Here is a 17,236-nt window from a genome sequence, read left to right as displayed (position 1 = left end):
GATAGCTGGTGTACGGTGAGCCAGAGGGTACGGGAGGTGGTGGAGGCTGCAGAGGGGAACTGGGCCAGAATGTTGGAGGCATGAAATAAGTCACTTGACTCCTCTTAAATGATGTAACTGAGGGGGGATGTCAAACAAACATATTGCATAAGCAGGACTAGATGGGCATGGGAAAGTTTCATTAATAGAAACAGTCCAGAAGTAGAATCTCGTGACTTAAACTCGGTTCAAAGACTTCTTCTTGATCATATGCCTACCTCCATATCAAAGCATCTCAGTGTGTCCTTGTCCTAACTTCCCAACCTTTAGAATTTTGTTTTGGAAACCTGGTTTGTTAGTTTTCCTTGGGGTCAGTGCCTTTATTGAGGCAAGGAATAAACAGAGCACACCAAAACAGGAAAATCTTACTGAGTTCCCAAGGAAATATATTAATATATTCCTGCGTTCTGTATGGTAATACTCAGTGATACAATTGATTCTTAGAAGGAATCATCTACCCATGTAAATATTTATAGAGAGATATTTAAGGAGAGGGTGTATGTGTGTGTGTGTGTGTGCATGTGTGTGTACATATATATGAAATAATCAAGTGATAACTCTTATGCTTAAACCCTAACCCATTTTGACATTGTATGTGTTTTATAATTTGAACTAAGTGGGTAAGACGTTTAAAATTATTTTACATTTCACAACACTTTAAAAAACAGCTAGCTCGGGGAAAAAAGGAATTTTCATGGCTATTTTCTGAATGGCTACATTTAGATGCTGAGCTTTTAACAAGACTTTGATTTCATTCCAAAGCCCAGAGCCCTGCAAGGATAGGATCTTGGGAATACTCTACATTCCTTAAAGAATGCTTATCAATGAAACCATCTCATTTTAGTTAGTGACCTTCTGTGGACTGGGGAGCTAGCATTTCCCCCAAATTATCTCACATAAAGAGAAAACAAACACTGTGATAGATTCTTCTGATAGCTGTCAAGTGGAAACAACTGTATTTTTAAATTAAGCTTCAATAGCAGGTATTTTCATTGGAGGACAAAACAGCAGGATAACCATGACATCAGGGCAAAAATTGCTTTTGTCAAAGTTTGTGAACAAAACAACAAAAGAGGGGTGCCTGGGTGCCTGGGTGGCTCAGTGGGTTAAGCCTCTGCCTTCAGCTCAGGTCATGATCCCAGGGTCCTGGGATCGGGCCCCCCATCGGGCTCTCTGCTCAGTGGGGAGCCTGCTTCCCATCCTCTCTCTGCCTGCCTCTCTGCCTACTTGTGATCTCTCTCTGTGTGTCAAATAAATAAAATCTTTAAAAAAGAGAGAGAGCCAACAGTAGAGGAAACAAAAGATACGGTCTGGGGCTGCTTCTGCTCCTCATTGACTTGGACCCACTGAAATTAACAATATCGAAAATGCAAATTTCTTCTTAAAAAAATAAAAGGCAGTTGACAGTCCCTCAAGCTGCCTCCTTGTTCGGTTACCAGGAGGCAACCACGATTACAACTCACCACATCATTTTCATGACGACCGTTGCCAGCTGTGGGGAGGGCAGTGATGAGCCGCTGTTATTTGCCTTCCAGTTGCCACCAGGTGCTTGAGCAGTGTGTGTACGTCTCGCCTTTGTAATTTGCTTCTGAAACCTTAGTTCTTTGTGTAGTGTGTCCTTATAAAGGAACAATAAAATATTCATTAAACCCCAATGATGTGCCAGCCCGTTATACCTACAAAATGAATATGACATGGCGCAGTCATCCCCTCTGAGGGCTTTGAAGGATTCTTCCCAAAGAGCATCAGAGTCCGGTGCCCATCTCCACTAGATCCTGTGGTTGACTGAGCCCAGGCCATCGGACCCCAGAGTCTGTATTGTAACTGCTATACTGTACTTCTTCAAATGTATGGATAGGTGAGCCTTTGAGTCTTTCCACCTTGAGGACATATCCACAGTTCCTCAACTCCTCTTCAAACGACATGCTTTCCGGTCCTCTGTATGGTCTGTCTCCCCATTACAGATGCATCGGATTTGTCAATGTCAGTGTCAAAACTGGACATAATACTACAGTTGTCAGTCAGCTCAGAACACAGTAGCCTCACCCCTTCCTGGGATCTGAATACAGGCCTTTCTTAATGCAGCCAAAGACTGTACAGAGATGAGTTCTTGGTTTTGTCAGGGTAGAGGGGAAAGAATGGGTGTTGCTTTTACATCAAGATGTTGGTATGTATAAAATTGTGGTCAGCTAAAATCCCCAGATTACATGAAGTGCCGTCAAGTCAGGTCTCCCTCATCTTGAACTTGTGCAGTTTGTATTCACTATGCTTAAATGTAATCCTATGGGTCCGGTCCATTGCTAGAGTTTAGGATGATACACTTTCATGTCAAGGGCCTCATGTGTCGTTGTAGCTCCCAGCCTGGGTCACCCACAGCTCTGAGAGCAGAGCTTCCACATCTTCCACATCTTCCCCCAAGTTCATCCGGCCCGTCTTCAGGCTGTCTTCTGGACGTCTTTTTCACAGGTGCGGACCTCCGGCTGTCCTTCTTCCTTTCAGTTCTTATTCATTCTGTGTCTTATTAATCAGGATAATGTGGGAGACTTTTCTAAAATCAAAGCGTGCCGGGTGATTTAAAAGGAACTTTAACTTTCAAAAGGGTTGCCTCTCACATGTCTCCTATGAGAATCCATCACGAACTTCATGTTTGGATCACCTCGTCCTTGGCAGCCTTGAGAAAATGAAAACTGAGTGACAACAGCCCCTTCAGGGATTGATGGTGATGTGCTACAAAAGGAATAAAGTGAATTGAAGTGTAGAATGTGTGCTGTGAGCACAGACTGACCATTTGTAAGATTATGGAAATAACTGTGAGGGAGCCCATTAAAATTGGTTTTGACCACATGTTTATTATCTATAATCTAGTAACTGAGTAATGGATTTATTAAAATGTTCATTCCCTTTTGAGTTATCCTGTCGTGGTTGTGACTTTCCCACCCTTGAACAGTTTATTAGCCTACTTGGGGGAAGAGGAAGCAGAATGAAAGATTTCTGTCAAGAAGTAATTTGTGATACCCAGAAAATCATGTGACTCTTTGGAGGACCGCCATATTGTCTTTGTCTTACCCAAAGCAATTTATAGCAATCTCTTTCAGTCACTTCTGAGCAGTAATTTTCGTTCTTCAAATGACAAGACTATTTTAGCAATTTTTGGCAAGCAACAATAAATCCAATTTAGCATCAACCAAAGTCAATCCTGAATGGAGAACATTCTTCTCCTTATGTTTACTGAAGACTGTCTAAGGCGGCCAGGGTATACTGACTTCAAGTTAGGTCAACACTGGTCAGAGAGGATCTCAAATGCAGTGTGATACCAGGAGACATTAACAGGTATGTGAATTGCAGGGAGCAAAGGAAATTTAATTTGGGCTGACAAGATAGGAAGAAGTTCGTGACTAGACTTTAATGTCAATATTTGTGCTGAGCTCCTTGATGTGAAAAGCCCCTTGCTACACTCTGCTCAACCTTGCTTTGTGGGGAGCAGCACGCTTCCTGGCCAATCTCCCTTACCACCCCTAGTCCTCACTAGCTAGGAAATCTTCTTTCCCCCATCTTCCTGACCCCCTCCTTCTGGCATGTCTCTGTTTGGAATGTCTTCTTAAGGACACCAGACCCTAATCACAAAGGCCTGTGAGATGGGCAAAGGTTCTCTGTTTATCAAGCTAGCAGCCAGCTGGCCAGTCACTAAACAAGGCATCAAAGCCCATGCCAGGGAAGGTAAAAGGAGAGGCATATGCTTCTTTTGATCAAAACATTTTGCCTCTCTGCATATTAACTTTTTAAGTACCATTGCCTTAAATTACTGGTACTGTTTTTAGCTGTGGATATAATGTTTGCATGAGTTGGTTAAATTAGTTACAAGTATGTAGTGTGTTGATTGTTAACTCTTTTGAGTCCTATGATCTCATTTTTGATGACTTGGTACCTTTTGTTGAATTTTGAAAGTTGTGGGACATCATGGCCACCAGTGTTGTGGGATCACTTATTTGTGTTTCTCGTTAAGCTGTGAAGAGCCTATAAATAATATGTCCCGTCAGGGAAACTCATTGATATTCCTAAGGAGGGACTGGTAAACACATCTCTGCAGCTCACACAAGATCGCAGTGTGATGGAAGCAGCCAGAGAGAGTTCTAGTAAGAGACATGGTATTAATTCCAAATTCTGGTTCTTACCAGCTAGCCATGTCTCTTTGGCAAGTTATAGATTTTCTCCATCTCTGTTTTCTCATTTGTGAGATGAAATGTTAACACCAGCCTTAAAAATGACTACAGGGGAATTAAATAATTTTTTAAAACTACGACTATTGGCTTTTGTATTGCTATCACAAAATAAGGTCAATGCATGTAATATACATTAACATTTCAGGCCACTTAGCTCCGGTTTAAAGTACCATATTTTAGAAGAAAAATTGGAAAATATTTAGAGGAAAAGAGTAAAACTCATCTGTAGGTGGGGAAATAATACATACTACTTATGAATATTTTAAAGGTATTGTGTTTTTAAGCATGAGGAAGAAAAGGTTAGTTCAATAATGGTTTTTAAATCATGATGAATTACATCAAGAATGGTGACAGTTGATTGCCCTTGCAATTGAGCAAAAAATTGGAGTAAAATAGTTTAGGCTTATGCGTTAGGAATGTGGGTTAGGAACACAGGAAGTTTCCTGATTGATGACAGTTGGAACAAATTATGGGAGTAAGTTGGAAATTTTTAATAACAAGATAGATTTTTTTATCAACACTAATACCCATTTACACAATTAAGGTGTGATCCATCCTAAATATTTTACTTAGGCTAAGTGACATATTTTTCCCTCAAATTTTTAAAATTTTTATTTTACTATGGTAAAAATACTTACATGAGATCTACCCTTTGCAAAATTTTAAGTGCACAATACATTATTGTCGACTCTAGGTACAGTGTGTAAGGCAGATGTCTAGCACTTATTCGTCTTGTTTAACTGAAACTTGATTAGTAACTCCCATTTCCCTGTCCCCCAAGCCCCCAACAACCACCGTTCCACTCTTCGATTCTATGACTTTGACTATTTCAGGTACCTCATATGAGGGGAATCATGAAGTATTTGTCTTTCTGTGACTGGCTCATTTCACTTCAATAGCATCCTCAGCTTCCACCCATGTTGTCACATACGGCAAAGTGTCCTTGAAGGTGAACAGTATTTCACTGTATACACAGGCCATGTTTGCTTTATCTGTTCTTCTGTCAATGATGTTTAGGTCGTTTCCGTATCTTGCTTATTGTGAATAGTGCTGCCATAATCAGAGCAGTGATATCTCTTTGACATCCTGATTTCAATTCTGTCGGATAAATATCCAAAAGTGGGATTGCTAGGCCATATCATGGTTCTATTTTTAATTCTGGAAGAACTCAATACTGTTTTCCATGAAGGCTACACCGCTTCGAACCCCCACCAGTAGTGTGTGAGGATTCCAATTTCTCCCCATCCTTGCCAAAACTTGTTGCCTTTTATTTTTTTTATAATAGCCATTCTGACAGATATGAAGTGATGTCTCATTGTGGTTTTGATCTGCATTTCCCAGATAATTAGTGACGTTGAGCATTTCTTCATATACCTATTGGCCATTTGTCTGTCTTCTTTGGAAGAATGTCTATTCAAGTCCTTTCCCATTCTTTTTTATTTTATTTTAATTTAATTTAACTTAATTTTATTTTATTTTTGAGAGAGGTGCAGGGTGTTGGGGGGAGGTACGGAGGAGAAGAAGAGAGAGAATCTTAAGTAGGCTCCATGCCCAGTGCAGAACCAGACTCAGGGCTCGATCCCACAACCCCAAGATCATGACCTGAGCTGAAATCAAGAGTCACATGCTTAAATGACTGAGCAGGTGCCCCTGCCCATTTTTTAATCAGGTTATTCGTTTTCTTGGTATTGAGTTGTAGGAGTTCCTTATATATTTTACATATGAATTCTCTACAGATACATGGGTTGCAAATATTTTCTCCAATTCCATAGCTTGCCTTTTTGATCTTTTGTTTCCTTTGCTGTTCAGAAGCTTTTTGGTTTAACATAATCCTACTTGTGTGTTTTTGGTTTTGTTTCCTGTGCTTTTGGTATCAAATCATTGCTAACACCAATGTCATGAAGATTTTCTCATATGTCTTCTCCTAGGATTTTTATGGTTTCAGGTCTAATGTTTAAGTCTTTAATCCATTTTTAGTTTATTTTTGAGTATGGTATAATACATGGGTTCAATTTCATTCCCTTGCATGTGGATTTTCAGTTTTTTTCAGCACCATTTATCAATGATTATTCTTTCCTGATTGTCTTGACACCCTTGTTGAATATTAGTCATATACACATGGATTTATTTCTGGGCTCACTGTTACATCCCACTGGTCTATGTCTGTCTTTATGCCTGCCCCATACTGTTTTGATTCCTATAGCTTTGTGATACACTTTGAAATCAGGAAGTGTGAGGCCTCCAGCTTTAGATCTCCAGCTTTGTAGTCTTTGTGATTTCATATGAATTGTAGAATTTTTTTCTATTCTATGAAAAATGTCATTGGGTTTTTATAAGGATTGCATTGATTCTGTAGATCACTTGGGTATTAAGGAAATTTTAGCAATACTAAGTATTCCAATCCGTGAATATGGGATGTCTGCATTTGTGTCTTCTTTAATTTTTTTCACTGATGTTTTATAGTTATCTGTATGTAAGACTTTCACCTCCTTAGTTGAATTTATTTCTAAGTATTTTATTCATTTTAGTGCATTTTAAATGGGATTATTTTCCCAATTTCTTTAATAGATAGTTGGTTGTTAATGTACAGAAACATGGGAGATTTCTGTATGTTGATTTTGTATCCTGCAACTTTACTAAATTTGTTTATTAGTTCTAAATGTTGTTTATGGAATCTTTAGGTTTTTCTATATATAAGTCCATGCTGTCTGGGACAATTTTACTTCTTCTGATTTGGATGTCTTTTATTTTCTTGTCTAATTGCTCTGACTAGGACTTCAGTCCTATGGTGAAGAGACGTGATGAGAGCAGGCATCTTTGCCTTCTTAACTAATCTTAGAGGAAAAGCTTTCAGTTTTTCACTAGTGTGATAACTGGGCTTTTCATACATGGATTTTATTATGTTGGGGACTTTCCTCTGTTCCTACTTTGTTGAGGGAATTGACAGTGCAGCATATTGAATTTTGTCAAATGCATTTTCTGCACCTATTGAGAAGATCATATGATTTTTTTATCTTTCATTCTGTTAATGTGGTGTATCACACTAATTGATTTTTTTTATGTTAAAAAAATCTTTGCATCCCAGAAATAGATCTCACTTTATCATGGTGTGTGATCCTTTTAATGTGCTGTTAATTTAAATTTGCTAGCATTTTATTGAGGGTTTTTATGTCTGTATTTACCAGGAATCTTGGCCTATAGTGTTTTGTATTTTGTTTTTCATTTTTGTTTTTTTTTCCCCCTTGTGATGTCTTTGGCTTTTGTATCAGGATTATGCTAGCCTCATAAAATGAGTTGGAAATATTCTTTCCTCTTTAATTTTTTGGAAGAGTTTGAGAAGCATTGATATCAATTCTTCTTTATATATTTGGTAGCAACAATGTGAAACCATCCGGTCCTAGGCTTTCCTTTTTTGTGAAGTTTTCGATTGCTGATTAAATCTCCATACTAGTTATAGGTCTATTCAGATTTTCTGTTTCTTCATGATTTAGTCTTGGTAAGTTGTATGTTCTCTAGGAATTTATCCACTTTTCAAGGTTGTCCAGTTTATTGACCTAAAATTATTCTAAGTAGTCTCATCTTTTCTAATTCTGTGATGCCAGTTATGTCTCTTTTCTCACTTCTGTTATATTAAAGTCCTCTTTTTCATTTTAATTAGTCTTGCTAAGTGTTTGTCATTTTTATCTTTTCAAAAAAAATGAACGCAATGTCATTTTTAAAATTTTTTTCTAGTCTCCGTTTATCCCTGCTTTAATATTTATTATTACCTCCCTTCTGCTAATTTTTGGACTGAGTTTTTCTTCTTTTTTCTAGCTCCTTGAGCTGTAAAATTAGATTATTTAAGATTTTTTAAAATGTAGGTATTTATCACTATGAAATTACCTCTGAATACTTCTTTTATTGCATTCCATAGGTTTTGTATTTTCATTTCATCTGTATTATTTTTTCAGTTATATTTGTCTGAAGGTATTTTCTAAAGAGGCTTTTTTTTCCTAAGATTTTATTTATTTGACAGAGATCACAGGTAGACAGAGAGGCAGGCAGAGAGAGAGAGAGGAGGGGAAGCAGGCTCCCCGCTGAGCAGAGAGCTGAATGTGGGGCTCCATCCCAGGACGCTGGGATTATGACCTGAGCTGAAGGCAGAGACTTTAACCCACTGAGCCACCCAGGTGCTCCTGAAGGTATTTTCTAATCTCCTTTTTAACCAATTGGTTGTTTATTTCTTTTCTTTTAGTTTTTTTTAAAAGACTTTATCTATTTGAGAGAAAGAGAGAGAGAGAAAGAGTGCACAAGCAGGGGGAGGGGCAGAGGGAGAAGAAGAACCAGACTCCCTGTTGAGCAGGGAGCCCAATAACGTGGGGCTCAATCCCAAGACCCTGAGATCAGACCTGAGCTGATGGCAGGTGCTTAATCAACTGAGCCACCCATGTGCCCCTCAGCTGGTTTTAGTACGTAGTTTACTCAGGGAGAAACAGACAACTGCCATTTTTGTCTTCTTCTGTGCTGAGGGCTATGACACCTCAGTTCTCCCCTAGATAGCTAGATTGTACTGGACCTGTCAGAGCTCCAAGACTGGCAAGAAAGATGCCAGTTTTTTGGGCCTTTCCAAAAAAGTTGGGGTGTTGGACACATACATCAAGAAGTGATTACACTTTTAAGAGGCAGAGAAGCTAGGTACTATCTCACAGGACTTTAGTAGTGAAATCCAGGAGTAACTTCCTTCTCCCCTACTGCATATTTCACACTCCCACTTCATGACTTATCCCGTTGTACTGTGATACTTAATCACACACCCGCCCCCAGCCCTTCTCTGGATCATTTATCTTCACACTCAACTCTAGCACCCGTGTAGGACTAAGCATATATAGACATCCAGCAAATATTTGTTGAATGAATAAACAAAAAAATGAATGACGGATAGAAACAATATGATATAATGGTTAAGGGCATATGATTGCAAATCAGAAGAACCTGAGTTCAAGTCCAGGCTCCACCTCTTACAAGCAGTGTGATCCCGGACAACCGACTTAGCTTTCTCAGTCATGTGTCCTTATCTGTAAAATGGTGTTACGTACCTAATCCATGGGGTTCTCACATAATATATATGTTTTGTATCTATTTTTTGCATATAAGATGGCTTCTAGCAATAAGTAACTGTTATTAATAGTGCCATTAGTTCTCATAGTGAAAGTTATGAGAAATAATATAAATATTGTAAAACATATATATTATTTTATGTTTCTATTTATTTTTACTATTAATTTCATGGTGACTTGTTTTTTATCATTAGTGACAGGAATGCATGAGTGATTCACTGATAGCTGGTACAGAATAACTAGGTGACAGCTATCACTGGTACCCCAAAAACCTCACAAGTGTGCATTTTTCTTTGGACTGAGCAGGTTGGAGCACAGTTAACAGCATCACTTTCAGTTCTGCAGCCTTAAAGAAACAAAGCCCTGTTTCCACCAAAGCAAGCTTTATTTTTTTTTAAAGATTTTATTTATTCATTTGACAGACAGAGATCAGGCAGCGGGGCAGAGAAGCAGGATCCCCACTGAGCAGAGACCCCCCCCCACCCCATGCAGAGCTCGATCCCAGGACCCTGAGATCATGACCTGAGCCAAAGGCAGAGGTTCAACCTACTGAGCCACCCAGGCGCCCCAAAGAAAGCTTTAAAATCCCTTCCAGCATGTCCAGAGCAACCCAGTGTATCACTTATCCAACCTAGGGATACAAAGAGATGAACCATAATCTTCCAATTAACCAGGGGTTCTCAGACTTTCGTATCCATCAGACTAAATTTGGATGACTGTTTAAACAGATTGCTGGGCTCCATCCCCATCAATAGGCCTGGGCTAGAATGCCAATTTGTATTTCTAATAAGTTGCCGCATGGTACTGATGGTGGTGGTTCAAACGCCACACTTTGAGAACCACTGAGTTCATAGAAATGGTTGAAGTATGAGCAGCGTGACTCCGGGGCAGGAATGTGTGCAGAAACCTTTCCTCAAAGTTGAATCGCCTGATAACCCCTGTGAAAATGAGGACTTTCTTTTTTCAGCCCTAGCGTTTTCACCCCTGAACTCCCCTCCTCTTTATGAATTTACTGGTGGGGGAAATAGTTTCATGAAGTTGTTTTTAAGCTTCTTTGAGCGTGATAAAATCTATAGACACTCTCTGCAGAAGAGTCCATATACACATACACAGAAGCATTGCTCAGAATTTCAGGAGGTGCTGGGATACTTCTCCTACCAGCCCACCCACTAACCCTAAGGAGTAACAGTAGAAAAACTATGCCCTGAAGCAAAGTCTTGGGCTCACATGGATATAACAAAAATTCCCTTCTTATACTTAACCTTTCAGTTAATTCATTTTTAAAGCAAGAATAATAATAATGTTCTTCCATCAAAGTTTGTGAAGACTAGCTGATGTAATACATGAAAAGGCATAATTTGAAAACCAGAAACACTAAGTATTGCCTTTTTTCTCTCTTCATAGTCTTGCTACAATAAACTCTCATTCTTGAGGCAAGTGGGTGCCTCTCCCTACTAACGAAAGATCGGGAAGTATAAGCACTGGGTGTTGTGCAAAAACAATGAATACTGTTAAGCTGAAAAAATAAATAAATTTAAAAAAAAAACTAATAAAAAAATCTTGAATGCAAAAAAAAAAAAAGAAGAGCCCTAAGTGTACTATTTCAAGATCTTACTCCACTCCCATCACAGTCTTCTGCTAAAATCTAGTCACACGCTGCCATATCATGGTTCTCTCTGTGAGTCACTGAGCAGTGGGATCTAACAAGCCCAGGCCTGGCTCTGTGACCCAAGAGTCTCAATTTACTTGCCCTGAAATATTCCACTTTGCAAATGTCCAATGCCTTGTCATGTCCCCATGTTAATGCCTCCTGGCAGAAAGATAGAAATATAAAGTTGTTCATAGAGGTTTATTTCTAGGCTAGAAGACGCTGAGTCTTGAGAAATAGTAATTAAGGATTAAGCCTGATTCTCATTATTTCTACAAAAGTAAATAAATACACTGATAGACCAAGCAGGAGACATTTATTTAGCATCTACTGTGTACACTGTGTAACAGATGACACTGAGAGGAGTAACACATAACATGTGTTCCTATGTTATGCCAGCTCACAATCCAGCAGGGAAAATAAATACATGCAAAAATAAACCAAACATACAGTGAGCCTTGGCCAAGGCAAAGATTGTGGTTCATACAGAGGTTCAAGAGTACAGGAGGAGGGAGAAATCGGTTTTTACAGGGATGCTTTAAAGTGTCCTGGGCACAGTGGGATTTAAGCTGGTCCCTAAAGGAGGAGCGGGACTGTGTTAGGTGACTAGAATGGAGAAGGACTTTATAGGCTGTGGAAGTAGTTTGAAGAAAAGAGGTAGAAAAGTGCTTAGTTAATTTGCATAATTATGATTTAACCAGTGTGACTGCAGAATGGGGGTGGGGTGGAGGTATCGATCTGGAGGCCAGAGACGTAAGTTGGACACATGTTGTGGGAAAGAAACCAAAGGCCAAGTGAGGAGCTTTGGCTTTACTTGCCAAGCAGTGGGGAAGGATTGGGGGTCTTTGAAACCACAGGCAGATCTGTTTTCCAAGAAGAGAGCTGGTGCACTGTGAATAGATGAGAGAGAGCAAAAAGCAAACACGACCTAGTAAGGTGAGGGGAGCCTGGGCTAAAGCCAGAGCAGTGGGAGTGGCCGGGAGGGCACGCAGGGGAGAAGTGTGCGAGAGGCTGCATTTTGGGAATGGTAGTGGGGGGACAAAATAAAAGGGCAGAGGCAAGCTGAGAGGGCTCTCCTTAGCACACCCAACCCCAGGCGGGGTTGCTGCGTAGAGCAGACCATGGGCTCTGAGGAAGAAACTGGCTGAGACCCCGGGGACCAGGTGGTGAGGAATACCTCCTCGCTGTCCCAAGAAGACTTTTGTCCTTCCTAGAATGCCCAGAAGGGTAGCAAGTGACCATCTGGTTTGCCCACATGGAATATCAAAATCACTAATGCCTGGACGTGGGTCCTCAGCCTGGGAGCTTCAGAAGTCCTAGAGATCTTTTAAAATAACTTTCAGGCCCTTTCCCATGTGACTTTGATCTGGAAACCTGAGGTGAGAGCCCAGGCATGCATATTTTGTAAAGCTCTCAGGTGACTGTGATGCACATCTGGTTTGGGGAACTGCTGTGGTACCTGACTATTAGTCAAGACAAGTGTCTAGAGACCCTGGTTCGGTCCATACTTGTGCAGATGGAGACTGTGATGACCTGAAGACCATAGGCTTCAGTCTCCAGCGGTGTCTCAAGCACAATGAGCTCCATCGAATGTCTTGGGAGGGAACCCCGCTCCTCCAACTCTAGACTTCAGTGAACACACAGGGAGATGGGAGAAGCTGCATGCTTGACAGGTCCTTTGTCTCAAAAAAACAAGGTGCATACAAGTCATCCTTTTCACCCTTGTCTTCAATTGAAAAAGGAGCACTTGGCTATGTCACAGGGACTCCATCAGAGAGTCTTATGACGGGATGCTTTGAGACTTTGGAAGACAGTCTACATAATAATGCTATCCATTTTCTGCCAGGCTTATACAACATTCATAGTACTTTCACTGCTGTTAATGTTTTTTGTTTCTCAGAAAAACAATGCAGGACAAAGGTAAGGCGGGTGTTAAACTTCTGGACATGGACTTGTGTGATTTGGTGACTTGTGCGAGGTCAGACAAACCAGAGCCAGTCCTGAACCCACCATCCTCCTGAGCTCCAGCTCTGGTTCTGGGCCATAACGGAGAAGGGTAACATAAAGGCATTTTTCTCTCCTTGTAAAAGAGAAAAAAATGGGGGGAGGGGGAATTATTTAAACACACCTCACTCATACTGCAATCACTGCATTGTTTTTCCTGTTGAAACACCCTGTTGGTTTTTAAATCCCTTTAAACCTACCCGGCACCTGTATGGCCCAGATCCAAGAATTATTACCGAACCTTTCACTTTTTATATTTAGCCACATAGGGGTTTCTGTGATGGTATCTGGCTCTTGGTTCAATTGAAAATTTCAGAGCTTCCAGAAGTTTTCTTCTTCCATAGAACCTAGAAGCATGCAATGCTCAGACATGATTTCATAATTTTTTTTATTTTTATTTTAATCAAGTACGTCTCTCCACTTCCCTTCTCCTGCTGGGCAAAATGGTATCTTGGCACCACACTGTATTGTTCCTGTGTGAAGATGGTCCTGAAAGATTGACCGAAAGAAAGGGCAGAGGAGGGATGGGGGAGGGGTGGATGGTCTCCATCAGCAACTTATGGTTTGTGGGATGACCTCTCTTCAGGGCAAGAACGGAGGCTGAAAACGTAATGAGAACTTCCCCGCAAATTCATTATAACAAAGCATAATGTGAGCTCACTGGGCACAAAAATAAGCTGAAGGAAAGTGACTCCCACATAAGACCTAATTAGATACTTTGATGTCAGAAAGCAGAGCAGGGAGGGGTGGAAAAAATCAAATCAGACCAAAGTGAAGGACCGAAATTCAAACGGAAAGAAGGAATATTTCTCTCTTTCTCTCTCCCCCTTCCAACTCCCCTACCTCACCACCCCCCCACCACCCATGGCCTCTGTCTCTGTGCCTCTCTCTCTCTCTCTCTCTCTCTCCTTCCTTTGCCATGAAGGAAGAATAAGATTCGGGAACAATAGGTTGTAAATTCTTTAGCCAATTAGTCCTGTAACTTACTACTGTTTGTAATGCACAGAATGTCACAGGCTGTTTTGCAAACTCCCCGAGTTGGTTTGTTAATAACAGGAAGCTAGCACTTCTCAGTACAGTGGATCAGCTACACGTGAAAATAAATGCAAAAAACCTGGAGGGGAATAGCAGCAGACCAAGAGTAGCCTTGATTTAATTTAACATTTGGGGGTCCGCACACAAATGAGCATTTTAGTAGGCTTCATGGTGGAAGTTGCTGTCATTTGTAAAATATTCTGGCCAATTAGCTAATAGTGTGCTTGGATTTCTCCTGTTTTGATACAGTAATACTAAGTACATTGTGAAGCCCAATTATACAAATCATCCCCATATGCCATACCAGTCTTTCTTTATGAACTGTGTTTATAAATCCTGTGTGAGGAAATGTGTACTTCAGCAATTTAGACCATGTGTAAAAACATAGCCAATGGGATTGTCAAGAAAACAAGTTCCAGCCTAGGAAATCCTAATGTGTTCCGCTGGAATAACAGGAGGGTGCCGGGGAGTGCAATGCTCTGCTTAAATACATATTGCTTTATAGTGTTTAGCCAATTTAGGGGCTTCCGCTTCCCTCTCTGTTACTTTATTCTTCTTTTCTTTTAGGATCCAACCTTGGAGTTTTTGAGAAAATTTGGGATTGGTCTTCTCTCCGGCACAATAGCCTCAGTCATTAACATCCCTTTTGATGTTGCCAAAAGTAGGATTCAAGGGCCTCAGCCAGTTCCTGGAGAGATCAAGTACAGAACCTGTTTTCAAACAATGGCAACAGTCTACCGGGAAGAAGGGTAACATTCTTATTTTAATAAATGTGCAGGACTCGAGTACTGTTAAAAGCCTAGCGTATTAACATTTTGCTGAGAGCCATTAAGATCTCCTAAAGTGTGTGTGTGTGTGTGTGAGAGAGAGAGAGAGAGAGAGAGAGAAAAGCACTAAAGAATGACAAACTTCTAGAGATAATACAATGATGAAAGTTTGGCAGCATGTTCCTACACCATCCAGAACCTCCAGCCACCATCTTACAACCTCTGCGTGTTTGTCCTAGAGCGTCCGGATGCACCTTTTCCTGGGTAGTTTGCATAATATGCTGTAATACACCCTGTTCACGCATGGGCAGGAGAGTGATTGTCGTCTAACTGTAAATCCAATCAAAATGTTGCCTCATTATAGTCTCCTGGGAGAACTAAACAGGAGAGTTCTGTGAAGGTAGTTTTCTTTATCCGAAGTACATGCTTCTTTCTGCTCGTCTTTAAGTGTTATGTCCATCTCTTCATCCCTCCTCCCTCAGATCTTATTCTCAAGTAAATGAAGAATCTTTTGTTATTTTGATCTACACTATGTCATAGTCTTTTGTGAAGACCGAGTCTGTGGCCTTTTAAATTCAACTACAAAAGTCATTTTGCCTATATACACAGCTGTCATGAAAGTAGGACCTATGTTCAAAGCTAAAGCCATCTCACTGAGGAAAGTCATATTTCTGGTTGGACGTGATCAGCATAGCTTGGGCAATATTCATTAACCCTTTCCCTCTGTCCGGTCTGCTGCAGAAAATACATAGCCACATATTGCCTGGTTTGAGATAGATGTGATTTCAAATAAATTTTCTTAGAGACCCTGGGTCAACATCTCAGTGAAGCTGGTCCATTCTACTTTCAAAATTAAGAATTCAGAATTCAGAATTAATTTCAGAATTCAGAATTAAGGAATGTTCTCTTTCTCTTCCTATTATAGGATTTTCGCTTTGTACAAAGGCCTGCTTCCCAAGATTATGAGGCTTGGACCAGGTAATGATGTTTTTATTACTTCTATCCTTCCTTCCTTCTTTGTTGTTCTAGTGTCTCTTTTTTTATTCGTGTCGATCAGCCATGATGCGTTGATCGCACTGTGAAAGATGGAAACCTTGAGGATACAAAGTTGTCAACAAGTATTCAAGACACTGAAGGCATCCCTTAGAAATGTTTTCCACCTTTGTTTACGAGGTACTATTTAAGACTTTGCTGGAGGCTGATAGACGCCAAAGCCCAGCTTAAGTCAATAGGAAGGGATCCACAGCCAGTTGGAGTTTGAGTGAGCAAGGAGGCTGTGGGGGGAGGATTTTCAATGAGGGAGGGATCAGCTGGATAAAACTCTCCTGGTGCCCTCCCCCCTTATCGCCACCCCCCCCACCCCAAGTTCATTCTTGTTCCTGCCTCAACTTCATTTCAAAAACAAAAAGGAAGTGTAACTTGCCTCCATGAAGCGCAGGAGCCACTTATCCTCACTGTCACCTGGGAGGCCTGTGGTGAGTGCTGCAACCTGGCACTCACCTTCCAGGCCTCTTGTAGGCATGATGGTGGAGGCTCCTGGCTCAGGGCCTTACCTCCAGACACCAGCCCACAAAAAACTGGCTGCCATTCCCACAGGCAGGGAGAGTCAGCTGCCTCTGTGTCAATAGATAAGAACATAACTACTGCAGACCCAACCGCCTGGGCAAACAGTCTTGGATTATAAGCAACCCCATGTCTAAGCACAGAAGTAGACACCAGCTCTTGCCTGTCTTTTTACCAGGCCACATTCACCTATGTAGGCATCCTGGTATCCTCTCTCAGAAGCTTCCTCTGCTCCTCCCCCTTCCCCGTTCCTCCCTTTTAACACCATGTGGGTCCTCCCGCCCTACCACCCTCACACACAGGCACATTTACCATCGTTGAACCTCAGCCCAGTGAGCCAGCTTTTCTACTAACCTGAGGCAGAGGACAGCTCACCCTTTCATGTATTTAGAAAACACTTCCACAATTCCCAGTCCGTCTAGCCCCAACTTTCTAGGCATTTAAGCACAGATTTTGCTTCACATTTGAGATTCAGACTTGCCCCCTGTTAGTCATGGGCCCGTGTGTAAAAACAAAGCCAATGACAAAGAATATTGGTGATTTTGTGCAACTCTCTCTGTATGTGGTGTTTTCCCTTCACCACACAGTAAAACCCTGCTGGTAGACGTAGTATTAGAGAAAATCATAGGAATGACCCTAACCCAGCTTTGTCAGGAGGGGATGGGCCTGAAAAGAGTGGTCATCAGGGAGAGTTTACCTAAAACAGTAATTGACTGGAACCTTAATCCAAAACTCTTAAATAATCTGACCCCAAGTTTTGTTAGAGACTTGCAAATGTTTGGTTGGCTTTTTAAATGTTTTTGCATGAGGTGTCCTTAGTTGCTGTGGTGTTAAATACAATGAAAAGTGTTGTGAATGGACTGT

The 17,236-nt window shown here is 40.9% G+C and overlaps 1 protein-coding gene across 2 annotated transcripts in view; it reads left to right on the top strand.

The window, feature by feature from the left end:
- The window catches only part of SLC25A21 (solute carrier family 25 member 21), a 506,059-nt gene that overhangs the window by 484,284 nt on the left and 4,539 nt on the right, over positions 1-17,236 (top strand). For both annotated transcript variants that reach the window (XM_046010194.1, XM_046010195.1), the window contains 2 exons: positions 14,610-14,791; positions 15,735-15,787. In XM_046010194.1, coding sequence (XP_045866150.1) covers positions 14,610-14,791; positions 15,735-15,787 — 235 coding nt within the window. The remainder of the gene's footprint in view (positions 1-14,609; positions 14,792-15,734; positions 15,788-17,236) is intronic.

This window comes from Meles meles, chromosome 6, assembly GCF_922984935.1.
Source record: "Meles meles chromosome 6, mMelMel3.1 paternal haplotype, whole genome shotgun sequence".
NCBI classification, from domain to species: Eukaryota; Metazoa; Chordata; class Mammalia; order Carnivora; family Mustelidae; genus Meles; species Meles meles.
This window is presented reverse-complemented; position numbering and strand designations above follow the sequence as displayed.